At 41.4% G+C, this 27,049-nt stretch overlaps 1 protein-coding gene across 13 annotated transcripts in view; it reads right to left on the bottom strand.

Annotated features, from left to right (window-relative positions):
• tcf3b (transcription factor 3b) overlaps window positions 1–26,729 on the bottom strand; it is a 31,066-nt gene extending 4,337 nt beyond the window's left edge. Inside the window, exons 1-21 of one of the 13 annotated variants that reach the window (XM_079685416.1) lie at window positions 26,062–26,729; window positions 23,129–23,225; window positions 22,833–22,880; window positions 21,078–21,150; window positions 15,238–15,311; window positions 14,064–14,136; window positions 13,561–13,601; window positions 13,199–13,325; window positions 12,340–12,386; window positions 5,381–5,480; window positions 5,192–5,292; window positions 4,788–4,911; window positions 4,589–4,647; window positions 3,964–4,039; window positions 3,337–3,398; window positions 2,962–3,150; window positions 2,171–2,282; window positions 1,773–1,914; window positions 1,442–1,495; window positions 665–906; window positions 400–548 (exon numbers count right to left, since the gene is read on the bottom strand). In XM_079685416.1, coding sequence (XP_079541542.1) covers window positions 406–548; window positions 665–906; window positions 1,442–1,495; window positions 1,773–1,914; window positions 2,171–2,282; window positions 2,962–3,150; window positions 3,337–3,398; window positions 3,964–4,039; window positions 4,589–4,647; window positions 4,788–4,911; window positions 5,192–5,292; window positions 5,381–5,480; window positions 12,340–12,386; window positions 13,199–13,325; window positions 13,561–13,601; window positions 14,064–14,136; window positions 15,238–15,311; window positions 21,078–21,150; window positions 22,833–22,880; window positions 23,129–23,203 — 1,962 coding nt within the window. In that variant the 5' untranslated portion in view covers window positions 23,204–23,225; window positions 26,062–26,729 and the 3' untranslated portion in view covers window positions 400–405. Of the gene's footprint in view, window positions 1–399; window positions 549–664; window positions 907–1,441; window positions 1,496–1,772; window positions 1,915–2,170; window positions 2,283–2,961; window positions 3,151–3,336; window positions 3,399–3,963; window positions 4,040–4,588; window positions 4,648–4,787; window positions 4,912–5,191; window positions 5,293–5,380; window positions 5,481–12,339; window positions 12,387–13,192; window positions 13,326–13,560; window positions 13,602–14,063; window positions 14,137–15,237; window positions 15,312–21,077; window positions 21,151–22,832; window positions 22,881–23,128; window positions 23,226–26,061 lie in introns of all 13 variants that reach the window. The other 12 variants (XM_079685414.1, XM_079685408.1, XM_079685417.1 and 9 more) reach the window with 12 other exon arrangements.
• Between the last annotated feature and the right edge of the window lie 320 nt (window positions 26,730–27,049).

A 27,049-nucleotide genomic window follows, 5' to 3' on the forward strand; every position in this document is an offset into this window, starting at 1 on the left:
TTCATCCCGAAGGACATTGATGTGCCAGAGTTACAAAAACACAATAAACACAGAAGCACAATAATAATAAAACGGTACACCAACAGTGCAGTAAAAAGAGCAATTCAATAACTACAGGAAACATAGATTACATCATTAATGTAAATATTAACAGTATTTAGTAGTGCAAAAACCGTAGTGGTAGTTACGTAATTGCACGTTATTTATCGAACATTATTAATAATAATATTGCACATGTTATATAGCAGAGTGTTTTGTAATGGTATTTATATTGCACATAGTGGTGGTGTGGAATTTCTCAGTTCCCTTTAAGGTGACTGGGGGGTGGTAGTAAGTACCCTACAACATCCTCAGGGTAACATGTTCAATCATTATTATAATAGCCTGTTCACAGCCTACCTGGTGTTACATGTGGCCCACTGGGTTGTGGCCCTCTCCTCCCATACTAGGATGGCCTCCTGAGAGCTGCATGGCCGCCTCCCCGATCCCGGACACCTTCTCCTCCTCACGGCGTTTTAAACACGCTGCCTTGGGGTTCAGGTTACGCTCTGACCGAGGAAGGGGGAAAACAGACACAGGCCTTCAGTACAACAGAATAACTGTTTATATAACAGAAGGAAGTATGCCGTGCTTCCCGTCCTCGATGTGCAGCTTGCAGACTGACCTCTGACTTGCTGTTCTAAATTGAGGATGACGTTGACGGCTTGGTGCAGTATGAGCAGTTTGGTCTGAGGTTTGTCGTGGCTTAGGTGCATCTGGCACATCTTCCCAAGCTCCTTAAATGCCTCGTTGATGTCCCGTACTCTGAGGCGCTCGCGGGCATTGTTAGCCACTCGCCGCTCCTTCTCACGCTCTATCTTCACTTCAGGGGGAAGGTCCTCATCATCTTCTTCTTCATCCAGACTACTCATAAAACCAAATGCACAAATACAATTTTAAAAATCATCAAAACCTAAAGTGTTCATGTGACTTTAATCAATAGCATGGACAGTGTATCCAGTGTTTTACTGCATGGATGCACGACAACTGAAATGTGTGAGAAGCTATGTGCAGAACATTCGAATGAGAGTACTGGAAGTTGATCATTTGATCAAAACATCCGCCCTACAAATGTTGGTTGAGTGAATGGACGGTACGCTGTGTTTATGCATTGTGATTACAAACTATGGATTTTAAGAAGGAAAGGCATGATGAGCACCTTTTTGGTCATCAAAACAAAAATGGTTGTGTAGTGTGGTTTCCTTTTTCTTCTGTTAGGGGTAAATGTTTATTTCTGTTTTGACAAAAAATCTCGTCACTCCTTTGCATCGTTAATACAGAAATGTTGAAGCTCAGTGATGGATAATAACATTTAACAATAGCTTCATGAACATGTGCTTTAATTGATGTTTGGCCAGAGCCCAAAAAGCACAACAGCTTCCCCTCTTTTGGAAAAACTTACTCATCTTTCGTGTCTGTAAGGCTAGAGAGCATCTGGAGGGTCAACGCCTCCCTTCTGAAAACGTGAAATGAAGGGGGGGGGGGGGGGGGGGGGGACAGAGGAGAAGACTAAGTTGAAATACATTGTCTGAATCATTTAAGAGCTGACATGTGGAACCTTGTGGATATCAAATGGGTTCCTATACATTTCATTGTGTCGAGACAATTTCCTCCTTTCTGGGAAACATTTTTTTGTCATGCCGTTAAATGAAAATGCTGTTTTCTAAAAGGTTTTGGTTAAAAACACACATCCACGAAATGAAGAGGTGAAACGAGAGAAAGGTCGATCTTACCGTCGATTGCGCGCTGCCTTGGCTTCCTTCTTCTCATCGTCGGATTTGTCTGCAGATGAGTTTTCATCATCCTCTTTGTCTTCTCTTTTGATGTCTGAGCTGCTGGAGGAGTGCGTGGAGCGCGCCAAACCACCAGGGAGACCTGAGGAGAAACGCATGGATGTTAGGACGGTGGGAAACCACTTGAGGGAATGTAAAACAACAGATGAGCTTAGAAAGCTTAACAGAAGGTTCTGAAGATTTCTCAAATGTATGCAGACTAGCATTTACACAAAACCAAATGTTTGATTTAAACACCCAGACAGAAAATCATTATATGAATAAATAAAATACATGTTATTTTGCAGTGTCACTAACAACAAACTCTACTGTAAGTAATAATATCCAGTGGGACTTACTGGTGAAGCCTTCGGGCTGGCCCCCAGGTGGTGTGGGCCCGGATGCGTGATGCCCGTGAGGAAGAGTGCTGCTGGGAGGAAGGCCTGAAGCCTCGTCTTGTTTCCCTACCTGCGGATGAAGGGGGAGAACCATGAGGTGAAACTCACAAATACAGACACATCAAAACTTCTTCCCTGTAAACACACGGCAAAGCTTCCCCAACACAAGATGAGTTGGTACAAAGTTAAGACAAAGTTGAGACAGAGAAGCTACAGGGGAAAATGTGCAGTTAGACAGAAGGCCATCTTTTCTATAGTAGCAAATACACATTTTCATATTTGTTGATGTTGAAATCTGTGTATAAATGTTATTTAACTCACTGAATAAAACAATGTGTGCTCGCAATGTTTTATTTGGCCAGTAGATGGCACAAATGCTCCCATGTTTGTTTTTCCCTCTCAATAATGAACTCATAAATTGTACAATTTGTTATTTATTTAGCAACGGTTCTTTTTGGCCCTTTGTTTTGCAACATAAACACAACATTAACATCAAGTGTTTGTCATGGAACAAATAACATACTGCATGTTTATTTGAACTTTCACTAAGGGCAAATACTTGTTGCTTTACAGTACAATCTCTATTATGTCAGAGATGTTTAAGAATGGATATTATGTGATCATATTAACCTCAAGGACAAATAAACACTTGTGTTTGCTTCATCTTGTTATCTTTCACCGTCAGTAGTACCAAGTCTCTCCAAACACACAAAAAAAAGTGATAAACATTTTGGGCAGGGCATGTGACTCACCATAGCAGGATGTCTGTTGCTGAGGGCGAGGCTAGCATTGGGGAAAGCTGCAGAGAGGCCCCCGAGGGCCCCGTTGTGTACCGAGGACAGCAGGCTGTGTATATCGGGAGCGCCCTCTAAGCCCTGGCCCACAGCATGGCTGCGCAGAACATGGATGGCCTCCTCCAAACGATCCTCCAATTTACTTTGCTTTATCAAACACAGTGAGGGTGCATTTAGAACATTTAACAAAAGAGAATACAAGTGCATCAATGCGTGGTACGTTTATGAGACATAACTTGAAAATGACAGGTGCACTTAAGGGTTAAGCACTCAATAAGTATATTATTGCAACATTTTGCTTAACTTGGAGCAGAGAGCAATGTTTTGACTCACCAGTGTGTGTGGTTGTGCTTCATAGTTGGGTGTGGTTGGTCTTTGCCACTGAGACTGAGCTCCTGCAGGGAGGAATATTGGGAACGTGTTAATTCCTAACCCAACAGCAGATGGAGCTGCAGACACATTTCTGAACTGAAGAACATTAAACAAGCAGAGGATCATTTTCTCTCCAAGAATCTCAACCGGTTCATTTTGTGTGCCAAAACAAGGCTGCAATCAAACTGAAGTTAAATAAATACGACTGATGCAGGTATTCCGGGGCTGAAATTGAAACATTATCCAAATTTGCGGTTGCATGAATGAGAATAAAGCACCGGGTAAAACCACCTGAACTCAGTTTACCAACCGTCTGATTGACAAAATGTACTCAGCTGTTAAGTTGATACGAATCTTACATCAACGCAAGATAAAGACAGTCTTTTAAAAAGACTAAAACATGTTTTACGAAAATGCTAATTTCTTTAAATTGTGTTTAAAACAAAACATTGCAGGTTGATGGGAGAATAAATGAATCCAAGTGCCTCGAAATCACCAAATGAAATCAAAACATTTAGACGTTTCGTAACCAAATAGTCAAATGATATGTTTTTATTAACGATTTAAAATGCGAGAATCCAACTGTACCGGCAATAGCCTGAGGAGATCCAGGAGTAGATGGAGCTGAGGGGAAGTTATTACTGTTGTGGTCCGACGGGTAAATCTGAAATAATTAATTAGCAGAACATTACGACACAAAACAGAACATCGATTCCCACTGCAGTTTAGTCGAGCAGTGAACTTATGATGGGTAATGTGTAACCACAGTCATTTAAATAAATAATTATAAAAGAGTATTTTTAACCAATAATCATTTTTATGGAACAAAATCTTCTCTGTTGGCATTTGTATTTTTGTCCTCTCAAAGAAATGGTTTTAAGAATTGCTTTTCCTTTTTTAAACGTATTACATTTCAACAGATAAACAATCACATTTATGATTTCAACAATATTAGGATCTTGAATAAAATGTAATATCTCTTCAATGTATTAACTAATCAATATTAACCAATAAGAATGCCAAGCCACTGAAGGGACATCTTTGTCAGCGTCACCCTCCATAGTTAAATGTACACTTGTTTGTTTTTTTATTCACACAAATTGCCCGACTTCACATATTTTCCCTTCAAAGAATATAAAACAAAATCACTCTAATTGTTTCATTGCCCAGCACTAACACAAAGAAAGACAATAACAAACTGAAAATAACTCACTGAGGCAAGAGCCTTCCCAATTTCGTCTCCTGAACTGCCAGCTGTGGTGCCTCGGTTGGCTGCGGAGACAAAATAAATAATGTTAGTCGGATGACCCATTAATTAGTTTTTGAGAAAAGACAAAAGAAACAAATGACCATGGTGCAGATGCTACCAACATACTTGTGTGAAAACTTCATTTCAAAAAAAGTTATTTTACCCATGATGCCTTCTCCGTTGATGGTGGGCGTGTGGTTGTAGGTGGTGGGGGCCGAGTGGAAGCCGTTGACTTCGCTGCCGTGAAGAGGATAGTTCTGTGGGGACAGAGGCAGGGGATGACGCTTCTGGAAAGAGGATACAAGTAGCTTCATAAGGAACAGACCCCTCATAGGAAAATAACATATGTGAAGGACAGATCAATAACATATGAACCAGATCAATTACTGATCGACTAACAGATACATTCAATCATGCATCTCCTATGATGTTAGCTTCATTAAAGAAAAGGACACTTGAGCAGAACGTGTAACCAATGAAAGGTTATCACTCCATCATTTCCTTCCATGTAACAAATTTGATTATAAATGAACGAAAATGCACAAAATTGAGGTGGTTTGCACACACCATCCTGTCCTGCGGGTTGATTGCAGAGAAGGAGCCTGGCTGTCCGATGTGAGGAGAGTTACCCAGCATGGCGGAGTAGCCAGAAGACGACCAGGGGTCTTCTAATAAAGGCGGAGACAAAATTGCAAATTCGAAAAACACTTTCCAAAACACGATTACAAAAGGAATTGACATTCTATGAAAGGTTACCTTGCATATAGAAAGAGCCAGGGTAGACGGCTCCAGGCTTAGCACCGGGATATCCTCCATTGTCTCTTGCATACTCATCACCAGATGTGGAAGCATACACCTAAACAAACAGTGATCCGTTAGTGTTGGTCCTCCACATATCCACGACTTACTCAAACATGGATCTTTTATGATGGATCTTTTTTAAAGACATTGTTCTTGATGTGTGGCCCGTTTACAACATTATCTGCAACATGTATCTGTGTTTAGTTTACTTCATCTGCATCACATTCACATTGGTCTTGCAGGATAATCTTTTTTTTTTTAATATATGATTTATTTCTGGGATTGTCAAACACAAAGTATACATACATAGACCCTCACATGTACAATAAAGGGAGTAAAAGAGACCATTCTACCAGGGTCAAAAATACCAAAAAAACAGACCATAACCACACAAAAAACATTGAAATAAAATAAAATAAATAATAACAACAACAGAAACATTTACAAGACATCCTAAGACATGCGGGATGATCTGGTGCCGTTTTATGTTTTATATCTATGTTGCATTGTTGGAGGAACCTGGGACTTAACATTTTTATTGCAATAACTAAACTGTAGCTAGTGTGCATGTGTGTAAGAGACAAAGTAGTTACAACTCAATCCACCCTATCCTGAAACATGTAATTACACTAGCTTCAAGTGGCCACAAGATGGCAAGAGGGAGACTTGCGGGCGGTGGAGGCAGGCCGGCTTCTCGCCCGTGGAGGAGAACGCAGCGGCCATGCCATGCTGGGCACAGCGACGGCTTGAATCCCAGAGCACAGTTAGCACTTCCTCTAGCTCCTAGGACCCCAGTGACATCGCCCTGCCTAGCCTGCAGCCCCTCCCTGCAACACACTCAGTATCAGCTCGCACACATACCATGCATTCAGTGAGCCAACACACACACACACACACACACACACACTCCACTGGCAATACCCCTAAAACTAGCACTATCACATTCTATATGGCACGAACGGTGGAACGGATGCCAAAAGACATGAAGATGGACAGCTCTGACATTTTATATAAGCGCCATAAAGACTCCAATCACACTCCCTTTGTAAAGATTGCCAACGAAAATGGATGCTGGGCCTTAAGTGACACACACTCCAAAGCGACATACTGAAGACGGACATGAGAAGCCCTCAGTTTCCCCAACGCCATCAGCAACCACTCAGTCTGGCTTTTCCTCTCCTCCTCTGTAGTGCATGGTACACGGAGGAAGAGAGGAAGAGAATGGAGGCCATGCTGCAAAGAATGCTAATCCAGAGAAGGGATTTTTTCTGTAATTTGATTTAACAGGGAGAAGTGGAAAGGGAATGGAGAGATGCACTTCTAATTACAGAGCCATCTGCCTGTTCCTGGACCACATCCAACTCCACAGGCAGCTGGGCTGAGGAGAGGGAGTGAAGAGAGGGAGAGAGATGGGGGCTGGGATCCAGTCAGCGAGAGAGAGGGAGAGAGAAAGGGAGGAAGAGAGGGAGATTGCAGTGGGTAGGGGGTGGCAAAGGGGCAAGGGGGAGGAATGAGGGGGGAAATGAGGGCCCTGATGATTTATGAAATGGTTAGAGAGATAAGGGGCGTAGAGGGGGGACAGGAGAAGGTAATCTAAATGACTTAAACAAAGCTTGATATGGCCAGGGGAGTGTGAAGGAAGCAGGGGATTTCAAATGATCACGGTTAATTCAGGGGAAAACATGACGGAGATGGCTTCATTTAACAATAGGCTTTGAGTCGTTCTTTCATCGGGAACAATGTCGAGTGAATCCTGCTGCTCGAGATGGGAACAGAGAACCACACAATGACTGGTGCTGCTGGGTAATTGTATCCCCAGGAAGAAAGGGGATTTCTAGGGTAAAATCCTCAACTAATAGGGGTTTAATGTAATTCAGGTTATGACCGTGTAAAGGTCTCTACGCCAGAACAACATTGGTTGTGGGAAGGGGTGGGGAGAAGATTAACATCAACCTTACCTCAAAATCGCTTTATCTAACCAGAAGGGTTTTTGTGATAAGTCTACTACACAACTAGGGGGCAGGAGAGAAGTTCCTCCATGTTTCTCATTGTTGCAGATAAGAGGGGGTGAAGGTTTTGGTGGGTACAGAAGACTGGGAGTTCAGGGCAAATGAACACTGCCTTTACAGTGCATCTCTTATAGTCCATTTTTCTGATTTACAGCAACATGATAAAAGTAGATAAAGAGAAGAAGTGGAGTGTGTCTAAGGGATGGTGAAGAGGAGCAGGAAGGGAGGGAGTGTGGGAGGGACGAAAGACCACAGGATCATCACTGGCAGTCATTAATCTGGGCTCAGACACGGGGCTAAGAGGCCTCGCAAGCACCGCGCCTCACAACTGGGTCACTCACAGGGGGAGGCCCACCCAGGCCATCATGTGGTGAAGCGCCGGCAGAGGGCTGGGTGAGGTGGGGGAGGGGGGGGGTTCACACACAGACATGTCATCATTCGCACTAAAACCACGCGTGGCCATCGTTCACACTGCAGGAAATGACTGAGGTTCAGACAGGGAAAAAGAGGGGGGCCTCAGCCAGACAGAGTGTTCACACTCGGTCTCTGTGATGCAGTCACTGCGGCGAAGTGTGTGTAGACGCTGAGGTTTCAGCAGCCACTTCAACACGACAACACCCACAGGTGGAGGATAGCACCGATGTCTTTAAAAAAAAACTAAAACTTCACCATATCCATCTCTGATCCATCTCCTTACTGATTAATGGTTGATCTGAAAGTATGAAAAGGTTGAATCTGTTCCAACTTGATCTCAAACTAAGATGGACTCTGAATGCAACACTATTAACGCTTCAGTTCTTTTCCAGCCGGATTACGCATCCATGGCTCCGTGATTTGGACCTAGTCAACCATAAAACTCCTTTGAGTTCCCTTCATCCATGCGTTGAATAAACATCAGCACAGGCTTGAGTCCATTTTCATATATACTTTTGAGAGTAAATGCAGCACAGATTTTGGAAAAATTATGAAATGAGTTGCTAGTGTAATGCTTTAAAGGGGGCCTGTTATGCTTATGGGGGTCTTTCCCCTGCTTCTAGAGTGTTATGTAGGTTTTAGTGCATGTAAATGATCGGCAAAGGCTAAAATCTGAAAGAGAGTTCCCCCCCACCTTCCTGAGTGCCTCCATTGGACTCCATTGTTTACTTCTGTAACATAGTGACATCACTACGTAATAATCGCGCTTCTATGCCAATGTGCCAATTTGGCTAGCACTCCAACACATGGTACGCTAAAGAGCTGGTCATCTCTAAGCGGTTGACCAATCACAACAGAGCCGGCCAGCAGTATGCAAAAAAAAAAGAAGAAGCACTTTTTGAACATTAAAGCATGTAAACATGTCACAGTAGCTGCACAAAATATAAATATGAACTTGAAAATGAGCCTAATAAGGCCCCTTTCAAGACACTGTGTTAATACGCAGAGGCCACAAGTGAGTAGACGAAAAGCTTCCAGATCATCTTTGAGGCTCTTGTCATCTGAGAACTACGGGAGCAAGAGGACTGGGTGACAGAACGTTGTGTCTAATGGCAGTATTTCAGATTGATGATGCAGTCGCAGCTTAAGCAGCAAGATTGGGTTTCTACAGAAGGGTCCTTTAAACTAAAAATATCATATTCACCAGCATAGCATTTGTTGGGCATTAAGACCTTTCATGTATCTGCAGGGTAAAATATTAAGTGGAGCTATGTGGAATTCAAATGGAGCAAATGGCCTCTGAATCATCTATGAACTTCAGCAGCAGTGGAAATAATCTAAAAATGGGAATGATGCAACTGCAGCCTGTTTCAATTCTTTGTCAAGTCGCTTTAAACTTACAGTAAGATTCATTCAGAATATATTCAAAAATGTCCCAGTGACTTGTGCTTCCAGCTATGTGTGGTCGAAGCCATCCACACATCAGCTGCTGGGAATTCTGGGCCCTCTGACAAAATGTGACAATTGGTGCAGTATATGAGATGTATGTTACTGTGTAGCGCTTACACATAGCATTGGGGTTCGAAAGCCATGTTGAATTTAGTATCAAATAGGTTGCCTATTTATAAAGAGGAAAAAAAAGGTATAAATAACTGAATATTTAGAAATTAAACTACAAAAGATTCACCAAAGTGACACAATTGGTTCAACCTACCATCTTATTTTGTGTGTAGTATTTACTTCCTATTCACCTAGCCATTTTATCTTGAATGTTTACACTGCAGTGACAATTGTAAAGAACAGATGAAGCTCTGGTAAGCAAATACCACCCGAAACCCCTTCGCAGCGGGAAACTGAAACCATTATTTATGCTCATCAAATCCAGACTCCTTTGGCAAAAACAGTAATTTTATGAACGTAAAAGTGGCTGGTCTACCACCGACTCGAAGAGTACTTTTGTTGTTTACTTTGTTGTTTTAAAAAAGGGCAAAAGTCACGTAAAAATGCAAACAGACTAACCCATTTAGGCAGTGGTACCACATCTCCCGTGTTCTGCAATGTAAACATTTTGTTTTTATATTGCCTTAAGCTTAGGCTGGTAGCTTTACACATAGCACGGGGTGATATAACTGCTTCTATTCCTTATCAGAAAGGGCTGTCTAAAGTTGATAAGTAAAGCCTGAAAAAGGGGCCCAATTATGCTTTTTGAGGTATTCCCTTAGATGTAGTGTGTTAAAGGTTTTTGTGCATGTGAATGGTCTGAACCCCGAAGTTCCTTTCTGAAAGAGTTTTTCTGCGCCCCTGCCTGAAACCCCTCTATTGGACTCCCTTGTTTACTCCCTAACATACTCCAACACATTCGAGGTTCTTTATTGTCAAACTAACAGAGCAATTATGTCGTTTAAAATCTTAGGTGGCAGGCTTCTCCAACAATGCAACACAATAATAAGGTTAAGCAGAACCATGTTAAAAGTAAAACGGCAAAAAGTAAATAAACACGCACAAAATACGAAAAAGGGCAAAGTTGGAGAGGAGCCAAAAGACAATGCGGCCATCTTCAGCGGCGCATATCATATCAGCCTATCATTGTACATGATAGGCTAAGACCCCATTTACACGGGAACGTTTGCGCACCGTATGCGTTTTCAAAAAAGTCTTCCGTTCACTATCATTCCATTCATTTAAGGTGTCCGTTCACACGAGGCCGCTGGAAACGCTGTAGTACATATGCCGGGCCTGTAAGTGGCGCTGCTGCCGCCACAAAATACACCAAAAGCAGCGAAGAAGACCCCGGAGCATGGTTGCCATGGTTGCCCTTCTGTTTTTTTCTCCGCGGTGGACGGCGTGTTCTCCTGCTGTATATCTCTCCGGTAGTCCACCAGCAGATGGAAAAACACCCACCTCTCCGCCTCTTCCAAGGGACGAGCTAACAGTGCGGCAGAGTTTCCGTTAACATTTTTTTTTTCGCCGGTCAACAAGTCCGTTAAAGTTTAAATCTCTTCAAAATTAGAAAAGTGCCGGTCAGAGGTCTTCTTTGTTATTTATTGAGCTTTAAAACAAATTGATAACGAGTATATAATAATAAAAAACGGAGCCTCTCTTTTTTCCTCCCCCTCTTCTGAGAGCCCAGCAGCAGATCTCTGAGCAGGAGACGTGGGGAGAGGGAGATGTGGGGAGAGGGAGATGTGGGGAGAGGGAGACGTGGGGAGAGGGAGACGTGGCTATTTCATAGTTATCAGAAGATTATCGTATAGAGCCGTTTGACCCCCCCCCAGAGCGTTCCGTTTGCAGATCTATCCACCTTGGGACCCGTTATCGTTTGCGGGGTCCGTTTCTATCGTTTTGTTACGGCCTCGTGTAATCGAAAGGGCTATATGCTAGAGAAACTATGCAACCTGTTTCGTCCTTGTGTAAACGGGGTCTAAGGGGAAGGACATCTCTTGTGGTTGACCAATAACAACAGAGCCGGCCAGCTAAACAATCAGAGCAGACCGGGCTCTGGTTTCAGACAGAGGGTGAAAAGAGGTGCTGCAGCTCAGGCAGTGTGAGAAAAATAAAGACTGGTTTAGGTATTTAAATGAAAGCATCAGGTCACAGAGGCAAAAATACAAATATGAACATAACTTTTTCATAAGCATAACATGTTCTCTTTTAATATACATCATCTAAAATACCAAATTCTTCTGGTGGGCCATCATCCACAGCACTCCAGGGTTTTGCTTCCATTCAGTAACTCCTGTCTGCTTCTCCAAACTGGAGTCTTGCCCATTTCCATCTACTATTGATAAAACACTCACTCTACATAGTGTACCAGGACATTACATAATGCTATTTTTAAAACATCTGAACTATCCCTAAAAACAAATCCTTAGAGTCTTATTACAAACGTTGAACTGGATCCAACATTCAACAAGCCACCAGAACACAGATTACTTCAAACCCTCTTGCTTTGGCAGCATGTTTCTTCATTACCCAAATCCAGGACCTTGGTGTTCTTACAAAACACATATTCATATTGAGCCAACAGTGAAGGTGAGTTACCAGGCTCGACAAAGTCCCCTAAATCCTATAAAATTGCTCGTCTACATGACAACCAGACCTTGAAGACCACTTGAAACCACTTGAGTGTAGTGTAAAGACAACCGCAGTGATGATGTTTATTGGGGCCTGAGTTGCCTTGTCAGCTCACTGAGAGTCTGACTGAGCAGAGGGTCTTTACCCCCGTCTGTCACAGCGCTGCTCAAGCAGAGTGGGGAGTGCAGTGTGTGTGTGTGTGTGTGTGTGTGTGTGTGTGTGTGTGTGTGTGTGTGTGTGTGTGTGTGTGTGTGTGTGTGTGTGTGTGTGTGTGTGTGTGTGTGTGTGTGTGTGTGTGTGTGTGTATGTGTCTATGAAGTGTGTAGTGAAAAACGAGAGTAAGAAACTGGAGAGGGAGAGAGAGAGGGAGAGAGAAAGGACCGTGAGCTGTGAAGGCGAGCAGAAATAAGCTCTCACCGAAGACGGCAGGCCAGGGGGTTTCCGAATCTTCTTTGGCTGGGTTTCTACATACAGACAGAGAAAAAGGTGAAAGAGAAAAAAAAATAAGGACTTAGTAAAGACACATTTGCCAATGTTATGTCAGTTCAGGTACAGTGTCTGCAGTCTGTTTTCTGCAGAATGGAAAACAGAAAACACACCGGGGCGTGCGTATGCGTGCGTGCGCGTGCGTGCCTGTCAATGTACATTCGCTGTGCATTCATCTGCAAAAAAAGCTTTGTTTATTTATTTATTTTTTCTCAGTTTACGAAGACAGAAATAAACAATTTGTAGAAAACTGAATACAGAAAATAAGCAAAGCACTTTGGGTCTAGCTAGCTTAATTTCACATCTATGCACCGACAACTTTATTAAGTTGTAAGTGTGAGTTTGGTGAAAAGTGAAATGGTAATGTGTTTTTATTTATTAACCCTTTAAGCCAGGGGGTGTCAAACTCAATTTCATCGCGGGCCACATTCGCATAAAGGTTGCACTCAAAGGGCTGGTTGTAACTATATAAATATATATATATATAAAATAATGTATTTTATGACATTATTGCCTCTGAATTGGATTATTATCGGATAGGATAATAACTTGGTCATTAACTACGTCTGAAAGCAGAAGTCCAGGGCAAATAATTGCAAGTCTCTTCAATGTGCATGCCACAAAACGAGATGCATTGTGGGACCTGTAGTTTTATGGGCAACCTGCTTCTGTAAAGTGGCATGTAACCGTATAATAAACGTATTATATTCTTTGCAAGATATATGAAAATAATGTATAAAGAAATGCCCAGCAACATGCACCATTCTCTATGTAGTGAACTTACCTATACCTGCGTCAGGCGGCCTTCTCCTGGGGTTGTTGGGGTACGACGGGTAAAACTGGGAGCCGGATTTCAGGCCAGAGGGGGACATGGCATCTGGGCTAGGCATCGCTATTTCGTTAGGATGAAAACCAGGCTAGAGGAAAAAAGAGAGCAAAAGGTAAAAAGGGTTTTTACTAATAATACCTACAGGGGCGTGGGGTAACGCGGAATAAACAGCTTCTATTCTTAGAAATGAAGACAGTTCATTCAAATCATTTAACATGAAAAGAGAAGTGAGAAAAGGGCTTCCTTTGCATGACGCATAACATGAAGTTAGCTCTAACGCATAACCTTACGGGGGTGAGAGAGAAGAGCTGAATGAAACATACCTGGCTTCCAAAGGGAGGGTAAGGTGGCCTCTCATTTTTACCTGTAAGATCAAAGTAAAGATGGTTTAAACATGATACAGATTTGAGGCAATGATGTGTGTGAAAAACAAATGAAAAGTAGCATCTTCTAAAGTACAAAAAGTCCAGGGATGCCCTCCCTTTTTCAGTACGCTCAGCTGTATGAAGCCGCCTGCCAGACAAAACCCTAGGGAAGGTTTCTGCTTCAGTGGCCTAACATCCCCAGCACTCAACGAATGAACACACACACACACACACACACACACACACACACACACACACACACACACACACATGCATGTAGACACATACACATTCAGCCACCCAGAAAACAAGTACACACAACAGTCAAATCAGCTGTTATCAACATGATTATTTAAAAAACGCAACATGTCCTCTGTCACTGAGAATAAAATGTATACACTAATACAAATAAATCAAGCTTTTAAATAAAATCACTTATAAAATATTATTCTGAAACATACCTGCAACCCCTGCACTGATGAACGGAGAGGAAAGGCCTTCATGCTCATTGTAGTGGGGACCTTCACCATAACCCTGTCAGAGCAATGGGAAAAGCAGAACATTACTAACCTTAAAAAAAAGAACAATAAAAGTAAATAGAAAAAACAGTGCAACATCTCAAGGACCCAATCATTTGTCTCAGTGAAACTCTATGATATCTTCCCCAGTCAAACCGACTATGTTAGCTTTGTAAAGGGGGCACAATCTAAATCATTGACATTAGATTCTGCTTCTAATTAGTTAAATTGCTTGTAAAATAACTGCCATGAAAACAAACAAGTGATATTGGTTTCACAGAAAGACAAGAAATGTCATGACAGAGATCCAGTTGAGACAAAATAAGCATACCACAATTGACTCTTTACAGTAAGTTAATTTATTTAAAAAGGAAACTAAATCACGTGTGCAGTCAGTTCTCAGTAATATGTGTGTGTGGGTGTGTGGACATTTATAAGAAAACGAAAGATAAAAAAAAAACAGGAATTTGATATAAGAGTTATGAATAAATGTCTTTTTTGGCATAGATTGTGAAACAAGTGAACAGAATGACAGTAGATGGGATGTTTTTATCTCAACTTTATGGCCAAGCTATTTAGTTTGCACACCTACAGTATATTGCTTAGTGGTTACCCTCCTCCTACTTCTCTGTCTAACTAACAGGATCCATGCCAAACAAATCTGCATCAGCTTGGGGGATTCAAACCGACTTTCTTAATTATCAACTTGTGGTAATCAAAGCCTGCTGCATCTATTTCACCCCCTGTTTCTGTATTTACACAGAGTTGTGCCAAGACAGTTACAGCGGATGTGAAGCTGCAATTACCGGTGGGCTTCCACAGAGGTTCTGGGCTACTGGAGAGCTTGCCAATGCAGGATCCTGAGCCAAGGTTATTAGGTAGAGAGTAAAACTACCACTTCAAATCAAACATGGCACACGGTAGGAAAAAGTACTAAGCTGCTGTGGCGGTGGGGGGGGGGGGGGGGGGAGGAGAGGATGTGTGTGTTTGTTCATTTATGGCAGCGTGATTAACCAAACGTGTGTGACAAATATCATGGCATCTGGTGTTAATGCTTAGATCTCCAAACTTAAAATTGTGTGTGATTTAAGAGTGCGAGTGTGTGTTCAGATCTTACCCGTCCTTGGCTGAAAGAGGGGCTGTTCTGTTCTGCCGAGCCCCAAGACCCAGAGCCGCTGCGCTCGTCTATCGCTGCGAGAAGAGGACATCATGTTAGGATTGACAGGTAGGAAGACAAGCGAGTTAGTCAGAAGTAGAGATGAGAGACTGAAAAGACAGGTTAGATTAACGCTGGGAACGATTTTAGAAAAACCCACATGACAGCAAATAAATATTATCCCTTGTGTCACTGCGGTAACATTTATTTTTGAAATGCCCGGATGTTGGAGTCATATCAAGGGAGCCTGTCACTATGTCTAAACATTCAACGTCCCTAAGTGGTCACAATGGGCTTTCACAAGCCAGCAGAGAGCATCACTATTGATCAAAGACGCCGCTTACAAGATGCAATGTTACACCATCTTTGAGAAAAAAACTAAAACATATGAAAGCTGCTCAGTGTACCCATTAGTGTTTTTACGGTCACTGAATAGCAGAAAATGAACCATTTAGATCCCTAATGTAATCAAAGAGGATAACATGTCATCTTAACTGCATTTGAATTCCCCTCTATCAAATTGACAAACATGAAATACGACAAACCCAATATGTGTAAAGCTAAAACATGAACCCACAATGTCTCAGGTAAAGAAAGGACCGATGTGTGGCACAAAGGAAAAACCTTGCCAAAAGACTGGTGGAGCAGAAAACTCCAAAATACCCCCATCATCCCCTTCTCCCTGTCTTATGCACTAATGCTATCCAGGCTCTCTGGAGACACAAGCCTTAATTGCATGCTGATTTGCATAATTGTGCATATTAATGCGGTTTCCTTATGAATATTCATATTTCCACTTTGATTTTTGCCTAATTAAAAAAATGTGTGTGAGAAAGCAAAAGAGAGCGAGCGGGTGGAAGGAGAAGGCAAGGAGAGAGAGAGGGAGGGAGGGAGGGAGGGAAAGCAGAGAGAGAGAGAGAGGGGTCTGGGTGAGATCAGCAGCCTGGCTGACGAGTGAGAATGAGTGATGAGACTAACAGAGCGGTGCAAGCACCTACACACACTGCGACAGCCGTGATCTATGGAGCTGATGCCAGTGGCATGGAGAATCAGACGAGCAGGGTGGAGAAGAGCGGACCTCAAAAGATCCGCCTCGCTCACCGTCACACCGGCCCCGCTGAAGGGCCACAGCACTAATAAAGAGAAGCACCACCGTCAAGCATGTCCAATGGCACAGGACGCTGGTGACGGGCTCGCCGCTAAATAAAGATGACAGACTTTGTGGGGAGAGGTTTCGGCCAAAGCTAGGCGCCAGGAGAGACTGAATGAGTGAGATACAAATCTATTTCAACAATGGGCAATAAAAACATCTTCGCTCAAACACTGTTGTTGTTCCACTTTAGCTGCACTTCCAAAATACAGCTAGACCTCAAGTATTGTCACAAGTACACAGGTAACACACACATCTACATCAGGGTGGAGAATAACCTGCACTGAGAGTTAAGAGAGTAACTTCTTATCCACAGTCGTTTTATATACAACACTCATTCGCTTATAGAGCCTGCTTTTGGCCAGCGGGGGTGCAGAGGGGTAGAGCGAAAGCACGGCTGTGCAGGAGAAGTCTGACAACATTGTTTCACACTTGCTGGAGTAATTAACTCTGAGGCAATTAAAACAAGGTGGATAGCTGCTGAGGTGCCACTGACGCTCAGCCAGCCTAGGAGAGCCCCCCTATGCCAGAGGAGACCTTTTTATTGGTGTTTTTAAAAACACAACACAAAGGGATATCAAATAATGCTGAATTAAAAAAGATACCAGCAAGTTTCCCATGCCATTTAACAACATCTATCAAATGCTACAAACAAGTTCCACACTGTTAACACATCAGATGTAAGGACTTTTCAAGGACTTTCCAGGCCCAGTTTTACACAAATTCAAGGACCCAACCCAGCATAATTTGAGCCACACATCCATTTTAATGACTGTTACAACACTAACAATATTCATATTAAAACGGCATGTTTTAAAGAAGAATATGAAAAAGGGAGATCCTTGAATGTGAAATGATATGCGTTACAGTGATGGCATTCCAAGTAGGATATAACATTATATGCATGTTCTTAATAAGAAATAGAAATAGCACTACTGGGTACAAAGGAACACAAATCTGATGAAATAAGGATAAAAAAATAGCCCTGATTAGGCAGGTCTGTTTTTGCAGATGAATGCAGACTCTGAAAAGTGTCCATTGCAATGTTTTTAGGTCACAGGCAACGGGCTGGTTTGAAACAAAGTACTAAATATATTTTACTGGCCAAAATAATTGATGTAGGAGTACATCTCTGACCTACTTTGAATGGTACAAAACAAGTCTTGTTTGTACAATTCGACTTTCAAACGTGCTTACTGCTTGTACAGTATAAGAGCAACTTACCATGATTCAAATAAAGTGGCCAGTGTGCATGGTTTTTAAAATTCATGAAAGTTTATACATTTAAGGAAAGAAATCAAAACCTTTTGAAAGTTCTTACAAATATAAAAAAATCTTTCATATTTTTTATATTTAGTGAGGGAATAGAAATATAAGATTAATTAATGTCAGTTAATGCAAACCCCATCATCACAATCATTACTTTAGACTGCACATATTGGTGGATGTGATCAAACACTTACTGCCTGTTGTCATATTTACAGATTGGTTATGCCAATTGTTGGGAAAAATACACTTTATAAGATGTAAATGGATATTACCACTAAATAATTAATGTCTGCAAATAACTTGTTTGAAAGCTAAATCTGTATCCCCTTTTGCCATTGGATGTTTGGCTAAATCAAGGGTAAGTAGATATATGAAAATATAAAAAATATATGAAATTGAACTGATGATCAAACTGGGAAAATAAGACTAAAGAAATCCCTGATTTATCGACCAATAAGACATGGAAATAAGAAATAAACAGGACATGGGGTTGGCAATAAAAACAACAGGTTCTCTGGACGTATATCACATCCATCCAGACTTTGGCAGGCTAGTGTGTGAATGTACTTCCAGAGAAAATCCCATGGCAAGACAAATACTTACACACCACCAGAAAAAATATTTGTTTTGTGCCACAAAGCTTTCACGCGGCTGCAGGCTCTGAAAACATCTAATTTAGTTGAAGAAGGAAGCCACTCTCCTTTGAGATTTTCCCCTTTTTGGAGGGCTTTTATTTTCCCAAGTAAAACCCACCAAAGCAAAGTGAAACACATGACAACACTGAAGGAGTGTGCATCAGAAATCAAACCGTGAGAGACCACATGTGTACATTCACAATGTTGTTTGTTGTGATCTACGGGAAGCGAGCCTGTTTTGTCCCGTGAATGTGTGTGTGAATGTGTGTGCGTGTGTGTGACGGGGGTTGGAGACGTTGCCAGCAGCTGCAAAGGTGACAGAGGGGACGCCTGCCTGAAGGGTTGGCCGGCTCCTACCACACAAACCAACACACTCAAACTCTCCTACTTCTCAAACATCCTCCACACTTCTTGCCAATCCTCTCTTCTTTCCTTCACCCGACAAACCCTTCCCCACGCGCGCACACACACACACACACACACACACACACACACACACACACACACAATAGCCACTGAGGAAGAGAGGAGGACGCCTAATGCAATTAGCACCCCTCTGAGCACTTTTGTGTTGATGAATAGAGGAGGTCTGGTGGGCCACTGGGCCGCTCGCTGCCGTTCCCGCGCTGCTGCCTGCCTGAATATACAAGCCCCGAATGACGTCATGGACATTGTTCTTTATTGGTCATCATCTCTTTAATAAACAGGTTTCGTGGCTCCTAGCCATATTGATTTTTGAAAGAACAAGCTATCAGTTTGAGTTTAAATAGAGATGGTCATATGCAACTAAATGCAGCAATCACATTAAAAACTAAAATCATGTCAAAATCTATTTTCCTTCTAAGAACAACAGTTGGGCTGAACGATATAAGGAACGTTTGGGATAACATTATTGACATATATATATATATATATATATATATATATATATATATATATATATATATATATCCATACTGACATGACTTGCAATGATTAAAAAGGCTGCTCAATGTTGTCTTTAAGCTGCTTTTATTAAGTAAACTGTTAACATGCAACAAATGGTTATTTAACTTTTTACAAATATGAAGGAAACCATTAGCAACATTTTAACTGCTATGTAACTGAATGCAAAGAGCCCTAAAAAATTACATTAGTAAGTGCATTTTTATTCTTAAACTTTATTTAAAATGTGCATGTGCAATATCTCAATCATGATATGTTTATCACGCACTAGACCGGCAATATCCATATATCATTTAGCCCTAACTAAGAGTTTGTTCATATTTCTACTTTATCAAGGTTCTTTATTTGTCAAACGAACATAGCTAGTGTAGTTATGTGTCACAGGCTTCTCCAACAGTGCAACACAAAGTATTTAGGTTTCCTTTTCATATTCACATTCTTTATTTTATATATGTTTGTATATTGTAATATGACAAATCCACGAGAAACTAAGGTGCTTTAATCCACAGATGTTAGCATTTTGACTTAGAACTGCTTTTATTTGTTACATGCAGATCTCCCAAAGTGAAATGGGACAGCATGAAGTACTGCATTAAAATAGGTGTCAATGACGGAGGGCCACACTTTGGGACATGAGGAGGGGGGAAAGGAATTAACTCCTCACTGCTTAGTAATTGCCTGCTGTAATAGAAACAAACAGAATCCTGCCTTCGACAGGCTGATCCCTCTATTCACCGCGCTCTCTCTTCCACTCTGACCACTCACTGCATGCTGGGCCAGTTTAAGAGGCTGCGAGCGAGGGGTGAGGGACATTGTCTCGGACTCAAGCCATTTCCTGCAGATCAGTGGGGGTAAGAGCCCTGTGCCGTGTTGGGGGAGGAGTGTTTTACACTTCATGGTGGGGGAGTCGTTTCAAGTCCATAAGCCCCCTTTTTTGCCTTTGTTCCTCAGTGGCCAAGTTCTCACTCTGGGGAACACTGAGGAGTGTGACTCGATTTCACGCGCCAGGTTGGGAGAGTGACAGGGAACGAAAGTAACACGACTTACTAATAACATTCAGGAAGAGAGAAAGGCTTATTCAAAAGGCTCAGGTGCTTGAGGGGGTTACAGCTACTTCACACTTTTAAAATAGTGATACAAGGACTAGAGAAATGTGGGTGAAATCATGTTAAATTCAAACTTGAATATTGAAATCAAATCTGCACAGTTGTAATCCTTCGTAGAAGTCTGAATTGATTATTGTTCTGTTAAGATAAGAATAAAGAGACAACAACGTAGACAGGCCAAAAGAAAACCGTAGCCTGTAACAACATTTGAATTTCTTCTAAAATGAATTACAATACACCCTCTCGTTACAAATGATTGAATAAACAAATACAAGCACGGGCAATTAGGAACACTATCTTTCTTAGAAAACCGTTTCAATGAAATCTGGTTTGTGCAATCTATTGATTAACCCAGATGATGTTAATGTTGTTTTTTGTAGAGCTTTAAGCACCAGAAATCTAAATCAGCTCTATACCTACTGAGGCAGTGATCACAAAACTGAAACTGCCTGCATGCTAATTACCAAAAGAGTTTTGTGAGAAAATACTTTTTGGGGTGATTTAGCGTCAACTTTAGATTTATTTTGCATATGATATCAAGGATTTAACATTGAACTCCGATATTGTTGCTTTGCCAAAAACACACATGCGGCCACAGCCTTTGTTAGTTAGAGCCAAAGTATTTACATCCACAAAGTGATGGAAATGTAAACCAACATTTGCCAAGAAATAATGAGAACAGTTTTGAGCGCTTACCTGATCCACCGAACTGACTGCTGGCGAGCGTCATCGTCCTGTTCTTCCCATTGGCTACTGGAGGCGCGAACATCTACAAGACAAAAGAGGAAATAAAACGTAACTAACAAAGCAAAGGATGGCACACTTCACACATCCTATGTCATAAAGGACACCACATACACATGTTGTTGAGTTTGTGTGTTTTTTTTTTAATGGGAGACATAAATTACATAAAACAAGTTATTTGACCCTTGTTAAGACGACTTCTAGCGAGTAAAGCATGCTGATCAAATCTATGTAGTTACAAACATGCTTAGTCTTGAAAAACTCCAAATTGGAAAAATAATTGATTTGCTATAAAAAATAAAGGAGTAAGTTTCCCCCAAAATAAGTATAGAGTATTTTTATATAAGTTGATCTGCAGCATCAACGTTAGTTTTTAGGCTGAGGGATTTTGTTTTTCAACGAGCCACTGTGGGTTTAACCATGAGGCTATGGTGTGGTTTCAATATCTTCTATGTGGCATCGTTCAGTGACGAAACTCTACTGTACAAACCTTTACTAAAAGTAGGACACCAAAACACAATCTGCCACCACCACATATGATATCTCTCTTTTCTGTGTAATGTTTTTGTCACAGTTTAGATCTACGTGGTCCAACAAGCGATTTGGACACCATCTTTGTTTCCGTTACATTTTTGGTTGCTGATATCTCAAACATGTTTTTTTATTTTTTTTAATTCCGTATCCAATCTAGCATGCATTTCCGTGACTAGCCAGCAGATAAACAAAAGGAGGACATTTGTTTGTACCATTTTCGACAGTTTCTCACCCAATTATCAATGTTGTATTTAAACGGAACATCTGCTGATACAAATTGGCAGCTGATCAATCTGAGCGTTTCTTACACAAACCCAACTGTCTAATGGGAACCTCCCACAAAGCCCCTTCACAACAAGGAGTGTTTTTCTTTCATGGGGTAAGGTTTCCTTTAAATACCGATGGGGTGGCAGAGAATAGGACATTTAACAAAGCAGACTGAATCATGCAAGTCACTATAATGAAGCTCCGTCAAAAAAACATGCACAAAAACATTTGTACTCTTCATGAAATGTCAACAATTCCTGCAATTGGATAAACAATTCTATATAAATTAACAGTACTGTCAAAATAAATCTCACGGGTCATTAGGTCTGCTGACAAATAATCATTATAGGTCAGTTTTAAATAACCTGCTGTGCTCTATACATTGTAAATGATCCAGATCTGACAATTTAGCTGGTTATTCAATGTTTTTTTTTTTTAAAAGGAGAAATGTAACGGCTCCATTGGGCCTAAGAGATGTTTATGTCGGCGTAGAGCTCAGCAAAGGCTTCACAACAGAATGAAACACAGAAAAAGAATACAGTGCTATCTCCATGCACTTTCTAGGTAATGTCAAGAGGATACCTTATGACAGCCTCTTTGAAAATGTCAAAAAATATGATAAAGCAATGTAGAAGCTGTCTGCAAAATGCACATATAACAATATTTCCCCCTCAGATTCGGTTAACAAGACAAACAGGGGTAAAAAAAAAAATGGCGCAGTTTTCTGCAATTGTTCCTTTTTCACTTTTTTACATTTTACAGTGGACACCAGCTTATTGTTGCTATATCTCTACATCATCTACATAATTGAAAAATCTACATTTGAATCCTGATATCATTTTTTACAGTCACCCTGAGGTACAGCATTATTTTTACTCGACATGCTTTTGATGTAATCAGTAATACCTTTGCATGCCAAGAATGAAGGATGGAATTATCTTGGGCTGACACAACCTGATGTTAAAACAAAACAAAAAAAAATCAAATTGTGATATTACAGACTTTTAGAAATTAGGCATCCCAATGAATGATTTTTCCTTGCTTACCCCTTCCCCGCCTCCCCCACTTCTCTCATTCAGACCTGCAGCTCTCTTCTACTCAAACCCAGACCTGTATCGCTCTCTCTTTAGCCCTTTTCTCCCAATGCCACCCACCTACAACTGCCACCCAGAACCACCCAGACTGCTCTCCCACTCTCTTACCGCGCTGAAATCCAGGAGGTCGTTGAGTTCCTTGTCAGTTCCCACTGCAGCCATTCTTTGCTGCTGTTCGTTCATACCCTTCAGTCTCTAATAAACCCTATGAGAGAAATTTGCAGATACAGGATTTTAATGGCACTAGCAAGCACAAAGAGAATTTACATTTGGCTCTTTAAAAAAATAACAGAGGGTGATGGTAATGAATGTTTCAGACTACTCTATCTTTGCTTTATTACAACCCCAGAGATGATTCATATTGGCAGGTTGTTAGGCCCCCTGAAGACACCAATGCAGGGCTATGTCAGCATTTGTTGAAAAAAAAAAAAGTTGTGGTTGCAAACGCATCAAATTTGTTTTTTGTGATTTTCATGACCTAAATATTAGGAGGAAGAAAGATCTTGTGAGTCTGACAATTTAAAATAAAATATCACTGTCGTTCAATGAGACTCAGCTGGCCAAAACATGCGGCTCAAATTACTAACTCTATCACACGGACCAATGAGGGAAAACAGAAAACATAAGGCTACTTAACGCTATTCACTTGAGCAGGGTCTACTTAATACTGCTAATGTCATTCAGACCCTGCCTTCCCATCCAAGCAGTAGAAGAGACACTCTGCCCTCAGTCAAATCACTACCAAGTAATGACTTCAAAATGTTTTCTTTTATACTACGCAACCCTGGCAAATAACACAGCCATATGTCAATCATTGATACATGAAAGAGTATGCAATACATTTACAATTACAGACATAATTGGGACTATAGTTAGCCCAAGGAAATAAGGGTGAAAGGCAGAGCTAATGACTGTATGCAAACACGTCATTACCAAATTACCATATGTCAACTCAGAAAGAAACCTTGTCAAATGACACAGTGAGCATGAATGCGGATTCACCCTGTGTTTTGCATTCCAACGCAAGCCTTAGGCCGCTCTCTGATGCTGAGCGCCTGAACGCCTCACAGGGAACCAGTGGTGAGGGGAGTGAGTGGAGGAATAGAGGCACTTGGACACCAACAGGTGGTGTGCTTTTACAGCCTCGTTTGTAATACAGCACTGCCAAAAAGAATGGATGCAATCCGAAAAAGAAAAGAAAAAAAGGTTGCTGTTTTCGAGGATTTGCTAGATGTAAACAAAGGGGGCTTAGATCATTGAAAGTGTGTCAATAAAAAAAATGTCAAATGTAAACAAAAGTATCAAATGTCCCAAGTCATTTTCTGCATGTATGAAATAACAAAAGTCACTTCAGGGGAGACAAACAGTGCTCTCCAAGTGAAGTGAACTCAGGCAGGCAGAACTAATTTAACCTTGAGCCGAGGAAAGGAAGTGAAAACACACACACACATCGCCCCAAGTGTAAAAAAGCTAGGAACATGGCTGTCACTGCTTTTCTAAACTTTTGGATAAGATGGCCAATCCATGACAAAAATAAGCCACACACACACCACTAACATAAACTTAAATATTATTTAGCCACTGGGTTAAATGCAGTGGAGCTCACTGAGGGACTTAATGCAACAAAATGGCATCTTCTGCTTCTGCTGGATCAATATTTGAAGCAGGCAGATTAGGGGGTCTTTGTCACCCCACCAATGCAGAGAAGGCAGGTCATTCTCAACAAAAGAGCCTGGACTTCAAGTGTATCAAACCATAGAGCTAAACAGATGCTTCACTTTATCAAACATGGTTTTAAATTCATTAATAACACGACTTAAAATGCATGTGCCTACCACCGTTTTTTGTTTTTTTTCTACGCCTCTCAAACAATAATTGGCTAATTGAAGCTTGTTGTACTTGTCTAACAATCCTCTTACTACTGTTGTTGGCGGTAAAATATGTGTAATTAAAAATTACATTTCCGCCCGCATAGGTTGTACATGTTTTTGTTGTCGTCAGTCCTGTCAAACGGGGAAATAAAAGCAAAGTAATTAACATAACATGTGTTTATGTCAATGCTATTACTTCGGGAACAACAGGGGCCGCCGTGCTGAAAAGAAAACGCAAATTCAACTGTTGATTCAAAAGAAAACGGATGTGAATGTCTGGTGCCCGAGATAAATAATATCCACTTTAGGTGAAATTGTTTATAACAATGACAGTAAACATCCAGGGCACCACAGGATGTTGGCTGTACATTATTTGATCATCTCCGCTAGGCCAACATCCAGAGGCTGACAACTAAACCCATTCAGCATTTATCTTGAAGCATGTTGACATCATCCTGAGTACTAACTAAAAACATAATCTGCAGTTGTGGCTGCCTAGGGGAAACAAAGTATGTGTAAAACAAGTGCAACGGTCGTGACCCTGGAGAATAAGAGCTCCAAACTTCATGCAACAAATAGTGACTTATTTCTCTCACATATTAGGGTTCAAGTCGTGCATTATGAGGGGAGTGAAGTGGAGGAGGCAATGGTGGGGGTGGGAGCATGAGGAATTTCCTGCCAAATGTGCAATAAAATAAAGTCTAGCTGGTGGCCAGACACTTCCATAAAGGAATGTTTAAAGGGTTGCCAAAAGGGGGTTTTATGGAAAGTTTGTTCGTGGCTTGTGTGGAAAATACATGTAGGCCCGCAACACAAAGTTTAGCTTAAATCCTCAGGAACATTACACAACGTTTTACAATTAATATTTGCACATTTTGGCGGATACGCTCGGTGAAAAACAACATGAGGCTTGTTAAGCAGGAGTTAACGTTAGTGGGGTCTTTTTGCAGAACAAAGGAGTAATTTCCTTCTCTCCGTGGTCAATGCGGGGACCATCACACACTTGGCTCGCCACCTCAAACCAGACAAAAACTTAACATCCCCCCCGCTTTAACCACACATTCCCAAAAACTTTTCGAAAAATGTCAGGCGTCAAAATAGGTGTCAGTGAAAGCCATCGTATTCATGCAACTTCCCCCCGAAACATGAAGTGAAAGAAGGTGTTTTTACCTCTCCTCTGCAAGTGTCTGATATCCAACAGTAAAAAGAAAAGCGGAGACTGGCGAGGAGAAAAACATAAAACTTCAAGAGAATTTCGACCTCAGCGCATGAAACGCATTGGAGCACCGTAGATGTCTTTCCTTTTGTCCCGGTAAGCCTGCTCTTCAACACAGCGCCCACGTGTGTGCTACAATGTTACAAGTCTGGGTGCAAACAAATCTATTATAGTAACTAATCTCGCGTCTTCCTTTTTGTTGTTACAACTGAGATGATTTCATTCTTCTCGTAGACATCTTCACCACCTCCGTCCACATTGTCAGACGCAACAACGTATCCCTCCGCACAAAAGTGAGGGCCTCAATGCCAGCGGTGTCCGATTTCAAACGCCTTTGAGAGACGGGGTATTTTCACAGTGGGAAAAATACAGCTTAAACGTGTAACAACCGCCAAAACGACGGAAATGTCTATTGTCGAAGCTCAGTGTTGTGTGTCGTATCTGCAATCCTTAAAATGCAAGAGCGCTACGAGCACTATGTCGTACGGCGGAAGGCTATCGTAAGAAAGTTACCTGCGATTAAACAGCAGCAGCTTGACGAGATGGCACGATAAATGTGAAGGGGCTCAGCCAATGGGGGAGCGTGTACGCTTGATTGGCAGCGACGGAAGCCAACCAACGGCTGAAAATGCACGTTAAGCCCGCCTTTTTCTTGACGCTCACTTTCCCTGTGTGCTCAGGGAAGCTGGCTGAGGGGGGCTCCTCCAACATGCCCGCTGACATCATTTTATTACTTTGGTTGGTGTGACCTCTTTTGCTGTTTTTAAAACAAAACAATATATATATCTAAACCAAGGATTTAAATGATTTGGTTATAATTACAACAGCCATTGTAAACTCAACGTGTTTGGTAGAAATTACTCCTTTGTATAGCTAACTGTAAAAAAAATGTATCTCAACATTTAAAGGGGGCATAATTTATTTTAGAATTCAATACAACCA

This window comes from Notothenia rossii (genome assembly GCF_949606895.1).
Source record: "Notothenia rossii genome assembly, chromosome: 1".
Taxonomy (NCBI): Eukaryota; Metazoa; Chordata; class Actinopteri; order Perciformes; family Nototheniidae; genus Notothenia; species Notothenia rossii.